Source organism: Pygoscelis adeliae, unplaced genomic scaffold, assembly GCF_000699105.1.
Source record: "Pygoscelis adeliae isolate BGI_AS28 unplaced genomic scaffold, ASM69910v1 Scaffold22, whole genome shotgun sequence".
In the NCBI taxonomy this organism is placed as follows: domain Eukaryota; kingdom Metazoa; phylum Chordata; class Aves; order Sphenisciformes; family Spheniscidae; genus Pygoscelis; species Pygoscelis adeliae.
In genome coordinates this window covers 1,791,345-1,808,963 of record NW_008824350.1, presented here as the reverse complement: position 1 = coordinate 1,808,963, position 17,619 = coordinate 1,791,345, and the positions used below count along the sequence as shown (strand labels likewise).

The 17,619-nt window shown below is 34.7% G+C and overlaps 1 protein-coding gene across 2 annotated transcripts in view; it reads right to left on the bottom strand.

The window, feature by feature from the left end:
• Nucleotides 1-17,619, bottom strand: part of UBR1 (ubiquitin protein ligase E3 component n-recognin 1) — a 66,206-nt gene that overhangs the window by 33,143 nt on the left and 15,444 nt on the right. For both annotated transcript variants that reach the window (XM_009319199.1, XM_009319200.1), the window contains exons 5-23: nt 16,451-16,592; nt 14,797-14,859; nt 14,373-14,496; nt 12,233-12,340; nt 11,686-11,774; nt 10,766-10,864; nt 9,929-10,086; nt 9,203-9,302; nt 8,766-8,894; nt 7,766-7,946; nt 6,744-6,805; nt 6,386-6,496; nt 5,624-5,689; nt 5,351-5,452; nt 4,695-4,758; nt 4,142-4,266; nt 3,136-3,188; nt 1,999-2,101; nt 1,430-1,478 (exon numbers count right to left, since the gene is read on the bottom strand). In XM_009319199.1, coding sequence (XP_009317474.1) covers nt 1,430-1,478; nt 1,999-2,101; nt 3,136-3,188; nt 4,142-4,266; nt 4,695-4,758; nt 5,351-5,452; nt 5,624-5,689; nt 6,386-6,496; nt 6,744-6,805; nt 7,766-7,946; nt 8,766-8,894; nt 9,203-9,302; nt 9,929-10,086; nt 10,766-10,864; nt 11,686-11,774; nt 12,233-12,340; nt 14,373-14,496; nt 14,797-14,859; nt 16,451-16,592 — 1,928 coding nt within the window. The remainder of the gene's footprint in view (nt 1-1,429; nt 1,479-1,998; nt 2,102-3,135; nt 3,189-4,141; nt 4,267-4,694; nt 4,759-5,350; nt 5,453-5,623; nt 5,690-6,385; nt 6,497-6,743; nt 6,806-7,765; nt 7,947-8,765; nt 8,895-9,202; nt 9,303-9,928; nt 10,087-10,765; nt 10,865-11,685; nt 11,775-12,232; nt 12,341-14,372; nt 14,497-14,796; nt 14,860-16,450; nt 16,593-17,619) is intronic.

Sequence of the window (17,619 nt, the reverse complement as noted above, 5' to 3'; positions counted from 1 at the left end):
CTTAAGTCTTCTTTTGGTACCTGGATGCCTATTTTCAGAAAACTTCTATGAATGCAGTGTCTCTGAAACCATCGATCTTTTGACAATTTAGACTGAATGAATTATAAAACATTACTGAGAAAGACAACACAGCCACATAAAAGCATATGCATGAAGTGTTTGCAACAAAATGGGTAGCCTCAGGGGAATACACATCAAAGTAAACAGTTCTGTTTGTACTTTGGAACTGTATTGTCTGATTACATGAATGTGAGTTTCTGACAATTACATCTAAATATTTGTATTTTTAAGAAGTTCTACAAAATAAACATCCCTGCTAACACTTTAAGCTGCTAATGTGAACAGAAGGTGAAAAATATTAAGAAGGTACTATTGAAAATCTGTCAACTGTATAAAAAACAGTGGAGAAAGAAACCAGAAGTAATCCAAAGATATTTTTTCCCCTCTTTATTTTCCAGCTGCCAATCTTCTGAGTTACTTACAACTGAAGGAAATTAAATTTTTTCAAAGAGAATGTGATTTCCAATTTGACAGTGTCCCTCCTAAATGACAATGCCAATTTATTCTTTTTTAGTTCCACAGTTTTTCAACTGAAAGGAACCCAAAGCAAATAAAATTTACTGAGAATGAATTTTAACCATCTTAGGTATGAAATGCTGTAGCGCCCCTGATTGTACACAAAAATCAAAACACACTTTAGAGTAGGAAGTAAAGATTAAGGTATTCAACTGGAAGGCCAGTCTGGGAAGAGAAAAATAATTGTATCAGTTGCAACTCACAAAAGCAGGTGATAGTTGATTTTATTAAATTGTTCATTGTACTTATTCATTCAGCTTACAAAGTCTTCCTCAAATCAACTCAATTAATGCTCATGACTTGAATGGGTAAAAGTAAACTCAAGATGGAAATAACATTTGTGTTACAGTAGAAACATGGGGTTTTATTGTTGTATGTATTTGCAGCTATGAAAAAAGAAAATTTTTATTTATAAAACTTAAGTCTCAAGCTACTTACATAATGGATATGAGCACTAGTTCCTGTGGCAACCTTCTCTACATGGCATTATTATGTCTCAACACTGTGCTAGAGAAACTACTCACAAAAAAAAAAGCTTTTGCCTCCTAGTTACTCCACCATAAAAACTCTTTAAGTTGTTCATTTTGTCCATGGGTACTATGCCATGTTTGTTTGTCTACATGGACATTAAACTCAAAATTCCAAAACTCCTATATTTGTGTTAAAAAAAGGAAAAATAAGAGAAATACCATGTGCTAATTAATTATAATTACTACAAATTACAACAAATTTAATATGAACTCAACTATCCACAATTAAGTCACAAGACATCTCCCAAAGCTCATTTTACATGTACAACTACATACACTACTGAATTACCACATTTGTTGAGTCATCAGTTTCAGTTTTTTACCTTCATCTCTGTTTTCTTGTTTTCTTCTTTTCTTTTGTGTATGTTCAGCCTACAGAAAAAGTAGTGTTGTTATATCAGCATCTCTACAGAAGTACGCAATGAAATAATGAGAAACCCTAAACTAGAAATGTGGCAAGATACATAGTCAATACTTGGTCGTGTAACTAGAATCTTGTCTGAAACCTGTTTAACAATATTGCATTTTGCATTTCAATTTGTAGTAGAGATAAATAATTGGACATATTTGCTTCCTCAATAAGAGGTATAAAAGCAAAGTTTGGGGTTTTCCAGTTCAAAGATAATTCTTATATTTTGTTCTTAGCATAAATAGTTAACAGAGGTAATACAGAAGTCACCATAGGGAAAATACTAACGCAAACCATATCACGTCAATTTGTTTTAACAATCTTAACTGCATTAGAAGTTTAGTTTTGAAGTTAGCTGCATATACTCTTTACTGAATCAGTTTCTTTAGATTCCATTAATTCCTTTGATTCAGGAAAATTCTTTAGACATTTCTAAGTATGTACTATTTTTTAACCTTTGAGAGTGAATCTTACACTGCTTACCTTGCTGTGCTGTGTCTTAGTATAGTGATAAAAGAACATATTGAACTCCTTCAAACATTCATCTTTCAGTTCATAAACTCCATGGCCAGACACACCCGGTTTCCTTACAGAGAAATATTTCATGACTTATAGATTAATAATGTATGTTCAGCATATCTTTGAATGTAAACAAACTAGTAACAATTTATTTTCTAAGGAAATGCTAATAAGAAGTGGAATAGTGATGGTTGCTTCATTAACTTATGAAGAGCATTGAGTGAGTACAGTGATCAGTCTTTGATTTTCAAGACTGTTTACTACTGTAAATCCCACCCAGCAGCAAATATTTCTAGTCTATACCATCTACAGCACACCATATAGCCTCTGACAGGTAAATTCTTTTTAACTGTATGGCTTAGAATTTCAGACATTGGATGTTACTGTATAAAATTCATTACTTTCTTTAACCAAGGTACAAAACAAGTAATACTAGCAGCTACTTTCCAACCAGTGAGATTTGTTGAACCTTTCATATAATTCCCAAAGCAAAATTCCTAGGTACACCTATAGTTGCCTTTGATTAAACATAAACAAGCGAGCCACATGAAATTTAAAATAAGGTATGCTAAGATAATTAAAATTACAAGACATTTTTGTGACAAAAATAGCAGACATTTGAACTAGTTTTTCTCAACTGCTACAATTGATTGTTCTATATTTGCATATATATACGTCTGTATGTTAACCAAAATTAACTCCCATCTGAGTTACATCTGAGAGTTACAGACATTATTTAGTTGCTAACTTGCTAACAATGATTAAGTGGCGATTGTCAAAGGTACAATGAGTTGTTAAGGTTCCCAACCATCTTTGAAATAAAATGAACTTTTGAAGATTTTCCCACTAGAACTTGAGATTACTAAACTCCTGAGACTTGTCAAACTGAATTTGAAGAAAGAGGGGGGCAAAAGGAGAGAAGCAGCAGCTTCGGATATTCCATATGCTTTTCTTTCCTATGCATATTTGAAAGCATATGTATTTCAAGACACCAAAATATTATCTGAACAGAGACTTTGCAGTGCAGCTTGTTTAACCCATATAATCTAAGAGATCTTATTTCACATTCAAGCTACTTATAAAACAACATTAAGAACTTACTTAAATGTAGCCACTTTATCAATTACATTCTCCAAGCCAGTTTCATTGTTCTCCTGGTAAAAAATTTAGTTTGGATAAATATATAACAATTCAAATATCTTCAGTATTATGCTAGGTGTAACAAAAATAGACATACAGATTTAGATCAATTCCCTAATTCATGAATTAATATATTTTGCCCACTGTTACTCAGAAAACAAACACTCATAATTGACAAGTTGCAAGAAAGTACCAAAGACAAATAATACTTTCATTTAATCATGTAAAATTTTATTTATAACAGAGCTGATTTCCAGAAACAGAGCAGTGCCTTACCCAACCTCAATGGAGGGAAAAACAGAGTTTTGGTCTCTTAAAACAGTGAATGTGGATCACCCGTTACTGGTTTCTGATAATATTCTAGGCTATTTAATTTACAATAAGACTGAAGGTTTTTGCATTGATTGCCAGCCCTGAAAACTTGCACAGGCTATAAAATCTAATCCACATCCCTCTCCTTTGCTTGAATTTTCAACAGTTGGAATAAAATGGCAGGGAAATCTGTGCTTTCGAATAGACCTGTACAATACTTTACTTCCAGTGGATCTGCACAGGTTTAAGTGATCAAAATTACAGAATCAAATTTATTGATGGTACACAGTGCAGAATGGAACCCAGCTGCATGGTCCTACAGGGCCGAAAGAGAAAATAATTTTAAAACTTTTCTTTTTGAATCTAGGAGAACTACAGGTGAATATTCTAAAAAATTCCACCTCTTCATCAAAAAGCACAATCCTCATTCAAGCCTTTTCAGATTAGACCATACTTGAATCCATGACATCTACCTTTACATCAATAAGGTGTGTAAGCCCCTTTGTCATGCTATTTTATAATTCTGAAATCAACATTTGAGCTTTATACCAGAAATAAAATGCTTACATATAAAGATATGGAAGCTAAAGAAGAAAAAGACATAAAACAAGAAAAAGTAAATTAAGGAAAAAAAAGTAAATAAACCAGGACTCACATTTTCAGGCAAGGACTTGGTAATTGCACTGTGAGCCATTGGTTCAATACATAACAGATGGATGATTTCTCTCATGATAACATCTTCTTTTGTCACATTACTCACTCCAGGCACATATCTTTCCCCTACCAGAGTGAATCAAAAGGAGAAGAATGGCAAATGTGACAGTTATAAAGCAATTATTAATTTTTTCACAGAGGTAATGCTACTGCTGGGATATTTCATAGTGTAAGTTTGCATTCACCAGAAACCTATCCCAAGTGTCTGAGAGGAAAAATTTTTTTTAGCCTAGCTTCCTAACAAAATGGGCTGAGATGGAGTTTCTCTTCATATTCTACTTTAATAGCCAATTATGAAGTTATCTAACAGCTTTTTTCACTATGTAAACCCTATTGCTTCCAGTTGACAAATACTTGCGTTACTGAACCATCTATTTAAAATAGGCATTCTCCAGTATTGTCTCCATACCATCTATGTTAAAGAAAGTCATTAAGCCTGTTTTGTCAAACTGTAACAATCAATTACTACAACAATAGAGAGAAATGAAACTTACCCACGACATAGATGAGAATCTGTAGCATCTCTTCTATTAACACGTTACATTGTTTGATCAAATCCTACAAGAATTAGAGAAACAAGTTTTTTTTTAAAAAAAAGGCAGGAAAATCTGTCAAACGACACTGAGCTCAACCTTCAGATGCACTACTTCGCTGAAGCACAGTACTGTAAGAAACCTCCATTGTAACAAGCTGGAAAAAATACCTGTGCTTGTAGAGGAGATATTATTCTGCAATTGACGTGCAGGATTCACATGCAGGAAAAGAAACAACAGCTAAAAATGTATCCCAAATGAAGGGTTATATGAAAATTCAAGCCTCAAGTAGCAGCACAACAATCCCAGAAACTTCCAGCCAAAATAAGAACACATAACATGGCTTGAGAGATAGAAATTTTAGAGAAGTCGTTTACATGGATTTTGGTAGATGCCCTATGAAATAAAGGTCAAAGAAGGCAAAACCTGTTTGCTAATTTTAAGTAAGCCTCTACTAATTCTGAATACAAAATCATTTATCTAACCACTAGGTCCTGTGTTGACTGGCTTTTAGTGTGCTCAGAAAAATGCAGTTATCAACAGTAGCTGGTTTTTCTTATTAATGTTCTATAAAATCAAAGCAAACAAATTAATCAGCAGAAATACTTGTCACTTACCTGATCTTTAGTGGGCTTGATCTTTTTGAACGCATCAGCAAGCTCGTATCTCTGCAATATCAGCAGGAGGAACTGGTTTGGATCCATAAGAGATGCACCTATCTATCAAAAAACCCAGACTAATATGAACATCGGTTACTATTACAGTTCGTTATTATGAAAAATACTCTTGTATGATTTTAAAAAATTTTCTTGGTAAAAATTTAATTACAATTAAAAGAAATTCCACAAAAATTTTATGAGTCAAGCAAGCAATGATTCAGAACATTGTACCTGGAGCATGATGATGTCTTTATCATACATCTCTTCTCTGCATTTAACATCTTGATAATAGAATACCTGAGAAATAGGAAAACAAAGTCTAAGTAGAGAAGCAAAGTAATGCACTATCAAATGTGCACCACTTAATGTCTGAGGCTTTTTTAAACTGTATAGCACCTTTACTGAGTAAGGGAAAGTCCCACGTTTCTTCCAAGACAAACGTGTACTTTGATGGAAGTGAAGCCAAAGCAGGCAGAATACAAGTACTTAAGGGTAGACTCTTCCTTTTACCTGTACTCTTGCAACAAAAAAATCCTGCAAGTATTACAAAATGTTTGTTATGTCCAGTTATATGGCACTCAAACTATTTTAATCTCATACTAAACTTTTAACTTTTGCATATAATGATTACCATACACTAAAATTCTTCTAACATTTTATGTTACAAGCAACAGTACTAACAGTACTCATGCAGTGATTTATCAGATCTGAAAGTAGTTTACAGTAGACAACAGTAACATTAATACCATTTCACAGAGTCAGAAACAGTCATAAAAGATGAAAATACTTGTCTGATAAGGGGAGGCAAGCCATTGATGAAGCTGGAAATAAAACCAAGTCATCTAAATTCCCACCTAGAAACCTTTCTGTTTAGTGTAGGATGACCCCCATGACCTCTTTCTGCACTGGATGAAACCACCACTGGGAGCATTACTGAGAAACACTTGCATACACCATTAGGACCAACTCACTACTGAATATTGTAGGGAGTACCTGGCTTATCAGGGAGAGCCCATTCCTTCTCCACATCTCTGCAGCAACCTGAGCAACCAAGACAAGACATCGCAAAGGATATTCTACTAGCAGCTCCACTTGAAATTCTTCCTAGAATTTAAGAAAAAAAAAGGAAAAAAGGAAAAAAAAAAAGTCAAGCAAGAATAAGCCTGTCAGTGATTTTAAAAGTGTAAGGCTTAATGAACAAAGACACATTGACAGCTGCAAAATAACTTGTGTGTGTGCCATGAAAGCTACAGGATATAATTTTTGGCTTTTTCCTTCCCAGAATATAAATCACAAGAACATTTGGGGGAAAAAAAAAAAAAATTTAAAAAAAAAAAAAGAAAAATCTTACAGGAGAAACAAACTCGTGCAATCTTGAGATGGTTCCAGTCTTGCTTAATCGCACATGAAGACCTACAAAATGAACAGGAAAAAAATTAGAAAATAAGTCAAAATCAGTAAAGTTTCTCCTCCAACCCATTCTAAATGTTAGCTAAATCATCTACAACTCAGAGAATTACAGAAGAAAAGTCAAAGTTAATTTAGGAAAGACCTGTTACTTTTTTGGTGGTTCATTTGTTGTTGTTTGTTTGGGTTTTTTTAAGATAGAAGATCTGTTACATTATCACAACAGTTCTTAGCAGTCTTACAATCCATTATTTTATGAATAAATCTATTCATTTAATGAATTCATTAAAACCATTTAAATTAAAATTTTGCTAATACTATTTAGCATCTCAATTTCACATTTAAATCGTATGTCAGTAAAAACTGAATTTCAAGATTACAAGGCTTAACAGATGGTATCTTGGTATCAAATGATGTGATAAAGAATCTACAGCTTAATAATAGCATATGATTTCATTTGTATTCTAGAAAAAGCAGCGATCACCCACTGCTATGGTCCTTTGTATTCTGACTGGAAATCTGTTCTGGCATGCTGCAAACATATGTCTTTTAGGAAGAACATTTTAAAAGTCCTAAGATATATGTAGCTAGCAAATAAATTTGAGATATAGTAATAATGAACATTCATTTAGGCAAAACAGGTAGAAATAGAAACAGAACAACATGAACTCAAATAGTCCAGAGAAAACCGAAGATCTCATTAAAACATGAAACTTTTCCTTCTCGCCTTTCTTATCTCTCTCCTGTTTAAAAAATGTCCTCCACCCTCCATGGCAAATGTTTCTGAAACAAACTTGCCCTTAGTGGGACATCTGGGGAACAGGGCTGCCTGATCATGAGAATGTCAGAAAGTCCGAGAGCAACTGACCTCTGAAGCACTTAATCTAAATGCTTTCTAGAGTAAAGAAATAGAGATGGATGATAAACGTAATTCAAATAGCAATCAAAACAAAACACACCACCTACCAGCAAGAGTCCTAGACAGCGGTAAATGTATGCTGACAGGATCTGCAGACACTCTGTAAGGTCTGCTCTCCAGAGTATGGCCACACAAGTGAAACACTGTCTTTTCCCGTGAGCGGCCATTTGTGCTGCACCTCATCACAGCTTTATGACATTCACTGTAGGCCTTGAGCAACAGTTCTTCCTAGAATTTAAAATAAATGCATAGTGTTATATTTAAAAATCATATATATGCACTAAAATTCCTCACTTGTTTTTTCTGACTGCATAAACAGCTACTAAAAATCCACAATATAATTGCTACTTTGTTTCTCAATACTGAGAAGTACTGGACTGGAGCAGCAGAGCATCCACTAAAGCTAAATGAGAACACGCTTCTGTTCAAAAGAGGTGCTCTGTCAAATGCTCTAAATCTATGTGCTTATTTAAGCTGCGGTATTTTAATATCTTGCGTAGTTTGCACCCCAAATTGGATGAAGAAGCTCCTGAACTGCTCTAGTTCTTCATTTCTCTCCCTACTGAAAAAAAAAGAAATGAAACCCACTTCAAAATATCTTTAAGTTAACAAATTGTATGATTTCCTCCCTTCCCCCAGCACAGGGATGAGCTCCAGCACTGATGAATATTACTTACAGTGCAATTACCCAATTCGCGCAAAGTTTCTGCAGTCCACTTCTGCAATTAGAAATGAACACCATGTGCTTCAAAACCTTAAAACTTGACAGTGATACCATGAACCTAATTCTCAGAATCTTGAATTATTAGAAGTATTTTCTCTTTATGATTTGCCTGACACCCTGTGCAGCTTTGTCAGCTAGAAGATTATATTCTTCTGAGATCCCTTCTCTTTGTCACACCGCAGATTAATTCTTTCCGACTCATTTTTTGTGGAGATCTGTATTGAACAACAGTGAGCTTTTTTAAAAAGCTGCTATTTAAAAAGCACTCAGAAATCTTCACAAAAGGCACGCGTGTAAGAATCCCAGACAATTGATATACTTACGTCACAGGCACACCACTCCTGGAACATCAAAAGAATGTTCTTGAGCTGCATCTGTATAGCAATAGCTGCTTCCCAGTCAGGGTCCACCTCAATGTGCTGACCAATCTGTCTTTTTATCTCCTCCATTCCCTGAAATGGAGATGCCACAAAATACTCAAGCTAAATCAGTGATCACAGGCTTAAAACAACACAAAATCCCATAAGCAAATGGTTAAAATATAGGTTGTTCAGATACATGTAGCTAAAATTGATAAATATTACTTCTATAAAGTAAACATTAGTTTTTCCACCCACCCAAGACAGGGATTGAAGAATGTACCATCTTAATTGCATGTTTATATCCACAATATTACTACGGACAAAAAGATGAGTAAACAAAAGTGCTGTAATATCTTTATAACAGCATATTAGAAAGAAATTATTTAAATGTGTTGTACCTGCATGCAAGTTAAAATCCTTAGGAAAGAAACAAATCCTTCTAAAAACCGCTCCCTCAGACGGTCTGTCCATAATGTAGGCTTGCTGACTAAGACATACCTGTCCCCAAAGAAAACATTATCATCTTTTGCTCAGACTTCTCTTCTGCTTAGGCTTGTATTTAAACTGTTCTTTGTATTAAAATAATTAACTGCATCATCATATTACATCACCCTCCCCATCCCAAACTCCTCTTAAAATTTTCACCAAACACTAGAGTTGCTTGGTGCAACTCCATCATTTGCAATTAACAGGTTTTAATTCCAAGGTATTTGGGGTGGTTTGCTTTTACATTATTCAGTTTATTAAGAGTAATTTGGGACCTGTAAGAGTGGAAAATGCTATGCAGATGAGGATTATACAGCTTTCCCAGAATGATAATGAATAGAAGCCAGATTTTCCATACTGTCTTACAGTGGATATATTTTGTTTGCTAGTGCAATTATTATATGGAATGATATCAGTGAAAATCATCAAAAATTGTCTTTACAGAAAATAATTTTGGTATTTGAAAATTTTAAGTTTCCACTGAAAAATAAAACATTAAAATTTCATGTGTGTTTTTTGAGGGGTTTGGTTTTGGGTTTGTTTTTAAAGCAGTTTTATCATCAGATTCCTAAATTGAAACACCTCATCCTACTGCCAATTTTCTAAAAATTGCTCTAGCTTCTCAGCTTTACACTTACCTGAGGTCATATATTATTGCATATACCCGGTTCAGTTTGTCTTGACTGTAACCTTGGAAGTTGAACTTGTCATTTTTGTCTAGGTACTCCGGAAGCACTTCTAGGAGTGTCTCTGTGATGGTGGTGATTACATTTTGCTCTTCGATAAGATGTCGGGCCTGCGAGAAGAAAATTAAAAATTTTTCTTCCTATTTTTTTTTTTTTAAGAGAAATGTCAAAATTTTTCCTTTGAATCCAGTCTTTTTGATTAGAAATATTTTAAGCATTTCTAAAGAGTCCAAGCTACAAAAACTCCCATAGCATTTATTATGTATGAATACAATTTCTATCAACTTAGCATATTCCTTCACTCTGACAGCTTCAATGTAACAGACATGCTATTTTTTCTAGAAAGATCATGTAGAAAAGGACTTTTACATTAGTATTTCAGGCAAGAAACATATAACCTTTAAAACCTACAGGTATACTTCCCCCCCCCAAGGATTTAACATATTTTACCCACACAAAGGTATTTAACTATTTTTTTCCCCCTTCCCCCAAGTTTTTAACGTTACATAAGAAAGTAAATGTGAACAGTAAATGAACACAGAAAGTTAATGCAGAGAACGATGCTGCCTAAAACTTCTACTTATTTGCATTCCCCCTATCTTCCGTAATGAATTTTCACATAAACTCAAGCTCATGCTTTCACATTGGCCTTAACAAGTCTCAAAATCATTCATTTTCAACTCAGCAATGCAGAAAGACTCTCTGCCAAGTACAGCAGTCTGCAAAGGTGGTACTGCTAACAATTCTCAAATTTATTTTACATTTCTAGCAGAGACAGGCTGTACATACCAGAGTAGGTACAGTGAACATCTGAACTGAGAGTGCTGTCACAGAGAGAACCCTGTCATGATCATCACTGATGTATTCTTTTTGCAATGCCTTGTAATACTAGGAGAAGAGAATATTGGGGAAATTAAATAAATAAAACAAGTGTTAATTTAAAAAGTTCACATTTTTATTTGCAAGAATTACATCCCCATGTCCTTACTCCTTTCTAATAGAAGCAGTTCAAACAACAAAAACAGCACAATGTCCTCAATGCACCAAAGCAATTAAACATGTGCCCCACTGCCTTAATACCGAAGATAAGCACAAATTTAACTGTTCTGCCAGATCGGAACCAAAAAGTTTTTTCTCCTACAACCAATCTTCCCCAAGAAAAGAAATTAAATCCCTGGAAAACGGATCAATAAAGATATTAACTTATTATAAAACAAGTCTTCCTCCAGCAGTGAACTGCATGGATAGTTATTCCACAGCTGACTATAAAAGATGTGTACAATGACTAATGTAAGTCTTTGTTCGCTTTGTTTCAGTCCAGAGAAAACCATGAAGTGTCAGTCACCTTTAGCAGGATTAAAAAGTCTCACTCTAAAACAAAAACACTTGGTCTTATGTTTTGTATATTTCTTAACTATTTTATCCAATTTTTAAAAAGAAAGACCAGTTTCAGTTGCAGTTCATCTGCCATTTCAAAAGATACACAGACTACTAGCAATACTGCATTCAAAATGAGAATATATATGTACATGATTGTAAGGAACAAACAAATGACATTGGAATTAATACACTCTATAAAGGCTGAGCTAGTTGTTGAAGCTCCGCTTGTTGAAAATTCCTTATTTATATTGAAACAATTTTCAGGTTTGGGGGAAATTTTACAAAGCTAGTAAAAATTCATAGCATAAAAAAAACAAATAATCATTTACCTTCACAAATTCCACAGCAAAAAGTTTTTTGTATTCCATTTCCATGAAAAAACTACTGAAGATAAGTTCATGAAGAACCTTCCTTGCCCCTGTGAAGAGCCAATACAATGCACATCACTTTATTGTACTAAGATGCAGCTTTTTGTGGAAAAGAGGAACAGATTATTAAATTATAATTAAAAGTCATTAAAAGCCTTGAAATGGTTACAAAGTATATGAACAAAGTTATTAATATTTTTTTTTCCTATTTTTAACATTTATTGGTATGTATTTAAAACACAGGGTAAGCATCCAGTCACTCATAGTCAGGTTACATCTTGTGAAAAAATTCTTCAGAATACATAAAGTAGGAAAAATTTAGGAGGCAAATACATACCCAAAATATCAATTCTCAGCCGTAAAAATAAAGGCTGTGTAAAAACCATAATATAAAAATTATAAAGAAATGTAACTCCACCTGCATAGCACTTATTCACTTTTACACATTTGTTACACACATGAAAAATTATTTTGCCTCTACAGCTTATAGGAACATGGATACACAAACCTTTATGAAGTTTTGCATCCCATAGCATCAACTTGCTTATGAAGCATGGCTTTTCAGATCCAGCTTCTTCTTTGAGACATATTTGACAAAAGATCTGGCGAAAATCACCTATAGGGATAAAACCATTCATTTGTACAAGAATGCTTTGATAGGTAAATGATATGAGCCAACAAAATGAGAATTACAGAATTCTGTTCTTTAAAAAAAAAAAAAGGCGGCACTTTAGTATGAATTATTTTTTAACAATGTTTTTTCTCAGTGAACATACTCCCACATACTCTCCCCTTACTAATTTCTTCCTATTATTCTTACCTACTTTATTTAATAAATCCAGTGATGCAAAAGAGTATTTTAAAATCAAAATAATTTAGACAGCTTTGCAAAGCAGTTCCATAAGAAGAGTTTACTATGTCAGCACAGAAATGCACAGGCTAGGCAAGTCTATGCTGGTCCCTGCCTTGGGCCCTGAAAGTCAGTCTTCTATAGAATTTCAGAACATTATTTTATATTTTCTTGCACCTGTCAGTAAATACAGTACTTGCTGAAGCAGTTTTGGGGATCAACGTATCAGAGTCACCCATGGGTTACCAACGTTCAGAAATGAGCTCTTGCATTACTAACTTCAAAAGGAAAAGTAGAGTGTCATGAATCAAGTTCCTGACAACCTGGAAATAAATAGTATTGAATGCTTCTTGATCCGTGTTCTACCACTTGAAGCAAAACGAAGAAAAGAGCAGGAACCACCACACCACCAAAAAGTTTCAGCTGAGTACAGAACATCAGGCTCTTAAAGCATCTACGTATATAATTCAGAAGAACAAGGACAGGAATGTTAGACTTCAATCTTTGTGCTTGAAGACTCTCATAAAACATATTAAAGTATCAGTTAACCTATAACAATTTCCTAACCCAAAATGCTACACCCAACATAGGAGACTCCTTTTTAGTTCTAGCTTATCTCATCAGCTAAAAAGGTAATCCTTAAAAACCTAAAATTGTGGGGATTTGCTGGGGCACTGACACTGACTTGTCTATACTCGCACAGAGTCAACAGCTGAATAATTAGCTGTCAGTTGGTGTTTTAAATAGAGTAATTTCATCAAGTTGAAAATAGTAAGAAAAATTATCTAGGAAGAAAAATGTGGATAAAAATTGAACTTTCACTAGAAATCTTGAAATAAACTACACAGTCAAAAATTTGTACTGATTAAAAGAACTGTCTGAGGAACTCAGACCAGCAAGAAAATACCATCAGTGAAATAAATACAAAGTTGAAAAGAACAGAAAGCTAAAATTTGTAAAATATTGTAAAGAATTACAAAAAGGTACAATTCTGATATATGTATTTCAAGAGAAAGATTGGAAAATAAGTGTTCAGAAAAAAGGTAGGAAATTCACTTTATTATCCAAGCTTACAAGAGGCTAAAGCAGACCAACAGATTGACCCTATCAAGAAGGAGGAAAAGCAGTGAGTAGAGCTTAATCTATGCATATTTGTACGGTGAAAAGACATTTCGTAATGGCTTCAGTTTGGCAAAACACAGGTATGACAAAACCCAGTAACAGAAATCAAAATGAGATTGATTCAGAAGTCTTCTTTAAAACCATGAGCATCATCAAACGGAACAATGTTTGAAAGCTTAAAATAGACTTTCCACTACTGGACAAATTTTTAAATTAAGGCTTTTGTTTGTTTTACTGACACTGTCTAATTAAACACAGCTATCAAATCTGAAGCAGGAACTAATTCAAGCAGAGGATATATGCTTTCACTGATGGAGATGCTCTGCAGCTTTCCACCAGCACTGGGGAGAGCAGCTTTTGAGCAAAGAAGTCGCTGAAATAGGGCATGTGATGCTGAAACTGAGGATAATAAAACTTCTAGAGGAACAGACAGAGCTCAAGCAGGGAAAGACATTTATTTTAGCAAGAAGGAACAGAAAAGGACTGCTATTCATAACCATACTGATGGATATCAGCATTCATACTACTGTATTATTTATTTACTAATTAGGAGGAATGTGAAAGTATTTTAATAAGGGAATATCATATATAACACTGCTGAAGACATTTTTTTGAGAGAATTAGTCATTCAAATACTGACATGGCATTATCATAACAAAAAATGAGTTATGCTTACTTGAATAGCTCATGAGTTTGTTCAGCCAAGAACCAAGGCGCAAGGCAAACTTCTGGTGAGCCATAACATCAGCATGCAGAACCTCCACATGAAGTGGTCGTTGAGAAACGTTTTCAGAATGCCTCTAGGAGTCAGGTAAATATTAGTAGATATAAAATAAAGATAACATGAACTTTCATATTGTCTTCACCACCCATTACCTCTCCCAAGCAAAAAAAGAAATCAGTTTGACGTTTTATTTCTAAAAATATCTATCTATACCAAATGTGGTGGGGTAAATTCAATTTCAAAAAGTTCACAGGCAGGTTATAAAAGCATGGAAGTACTAAGCTGAAGACTGTACAGCAGACAAGTCTTCAGTACTAATAATGATGAGGTTGATTTGTTTGTTTTTTAAAATGAGAAAAATATTTTAGGAAGTTACCTTGATTTCTTCTTTTGCTTCCTGACAAGAGGCATAATGTCCTGCCTTAACAGCTCTACGACCCTGTTTAAAGAAAATATTGATCATGAGACCAATACAAAACAAAACCAAAATGTCACAAGCCTGATTCTTGCTATGTTTTTTATACGTAAAACGGGGACCAACATCACTCATGGTGCTTTTAGACATCTAGAAGGAAATCAAAGTTAACATAATTATCTTTAGAAAAAAGCTACTTTAATTAAATTAGCAATGGAACAACAAAGTAAAGTCTGGGTATCTTAATATTATTAGATAAGGAAAATTCATGTACACATTAAAACAGATGAGAGGGATTTCTGCAGAATACTTTAAATACAAACCACATAAACTTTCTTCCTAGCACAAAGTACACTCATCCTGAAGTGCTTTTCTACAAAGTTTCCTACTATTTCTTACTTCTGTATATGAAATAGCAGGGTATGTTATAAGCGTGGATTTGATAGTTCTTTCAATAAAGCCAAGAACAGGTCCAGCTTAGACCTCAAATTCCACTCAAAGGAAATCAGAGGTGTGGGCTTCCAGAACAAGTTCTCCACACAGCAGAATTTCACACAAGAAGAGAAGTAGCAGCTGTATGTTGTGGATCTATTATAATTAAAACAATATAACCTAGTCCTGTGCTGTAGCAGGTGCTTTGTAAAATGGAAAGTCTGATCAACTCTGGATCTAAAATTTAGGTTTCAATCAAAAGGAACCTTCATAATGGAAACCTTTAAAAGTTACTCTGTAAGCATGCATGTATATACATATTTTACAAAACCTGCAACTGCTGGACAAGACTTGTTAGTAGTGCCAGTCTTATGTAATTACTAAATACAACTAAACTTTCATTACCTGAACAAAGAGAAACACAAAAACAAAACACAGGTTTTACAGATTAAAAAAAGGATTCTAATATTACTAAGATGTTTTATATGTAAATATACAACAAATACATATACAGGTACAGACAAAGTTTCTCCATGTGCAAACACGTAATTTTTGTACTTTTGTTAGGTAAAAAAAATATGGTTGCAATCAAGATAATTCAAACACTGATCATGCTTTCCCCTCCCCCAGTGGAAAAAAAAATTTACATTACTAGTGTAAGGTCTTTACATGGGACATTAGTTTGAAAAATGAAGTAGTAAAATTGTCAGGTTCATTGCATTCCATCATAGATTCTTCCTGGTTTCATTTGCTTAATTTGAAGTTTTAAGATTTTCAAATGAAGTCTGAGCCAGAACAAGCACTGACTCTTGGAAAATGTGAGGTACATTTCTGATTAAATATAACTGAATATGCATATTGCTGACTTGTGTGTTTTTCAGACAAATACAATTAAAATAAAACATTAATCTCAGCTGAAAAGAAACAAAAAAAGGTAAAGATATGCCAAACACGAAAGGAGCAACTTCAGATAAATCTGCTCTTCCCTTTCTCGAGGAACTGGGGTTTTGTCCTGAAGAAAAAAATTAATACAGTTTAAAAACTTAACAGTTACTCTGCAACATGCTTTTCTCTCTCCTCAAGCTCCAGCATCCCAGAAACAAACAATCTATGATCAAGAGACTATAGTAGCACTTCTTAATGATTAAAAAGTTACTTTTTCCCATATCCAGAATGCACTAACCTCTTTATCTATGGCAGTAGTATGCAACTGGGCTTCACCGAGTTCACAGCCAAGTGCCCTTTGCAGGCTATAGATGACATGATCGTAAGAATGATGTTCATCATTGAAAAGGACACAGTAGTAGCTGTCTACCTTCTCTCTACTGGGAAAAAGCCAATATATCATCATATAAATAAAAATAAAATTGTAAATACTGTCATATCCAATACAAGCAACAGCTCACTTGGTAACTTGAGAGAAATGTCAAATACAAAAAAAAATTATAGAAGAAAATTAAGCATGTTCTTCATGTCAAAGACACACACACCCTCACCATCTATACCAGAAAAAGCCACAGAAACCATGTACCAAGTACAAAAGAGATTTTAAGTTATTTGATTATTCCATTATTATTTCCTCTCTGTGCTGTTTTATGACCCCATTTATCTTTTTAACATGACACACAATAATCTTTTTCCATTTTCATAGAATCATAGAATAGTTTGGGTTGGAAGGGACCTTTAAAGGCCATCTAGTCCAAACCCCCTGCTGTGGGCAGGGACATCTTCAACTAGATCAGGTTGCTCAGAGCCTTGTCCAACCTGACCTTGAATGTTTCCAGGGATGGGGCATCCACCACCTCTCTGGGCAACCTGTGCCAGGGTTTCACCACACTCAGCGTAAAAAATTTCTTCCTTATATCTAGTCTAAATCTACACTTTTAGATTAAAACCATTACCCCTTGTCCTATCGCAACGGGCCCTGATAAAAAGATCGTCCCCACCTTTCTTATAAGCCCCCTTTAAGTACTGATAGGCTGCAATCAGGTCTTCCTGGAGCCTTCTCTTCTCTAGGCTGAACAACCCCAACTCTCTCAGCCGTTCTTCATAGAGAGGTGTTCCATCACCCTGATCATGTGGCCCTCATCTGGACCCGCTCCAACAGGTCCGTGTCTTTCTTATGCTGAGGGCTCCAGAGCTGGACGCAGTACTCCAGGTGGGGTCTCACCAGAGCAGAGTAGAGGGGCAGAATCACCTCCCTTGACCTGCTGGCCACGCTTCTTTTGATGCGGCCCAGGATACAATTGGCCTTCTGGGCTGCGAGCGCACATTGCTGGCTCATGTCCAGCTTTTCATCCACCAGTACCCCCAAGTCCTTCTCGGCAGGGCTGCTCTCAATCCCTTCATCCC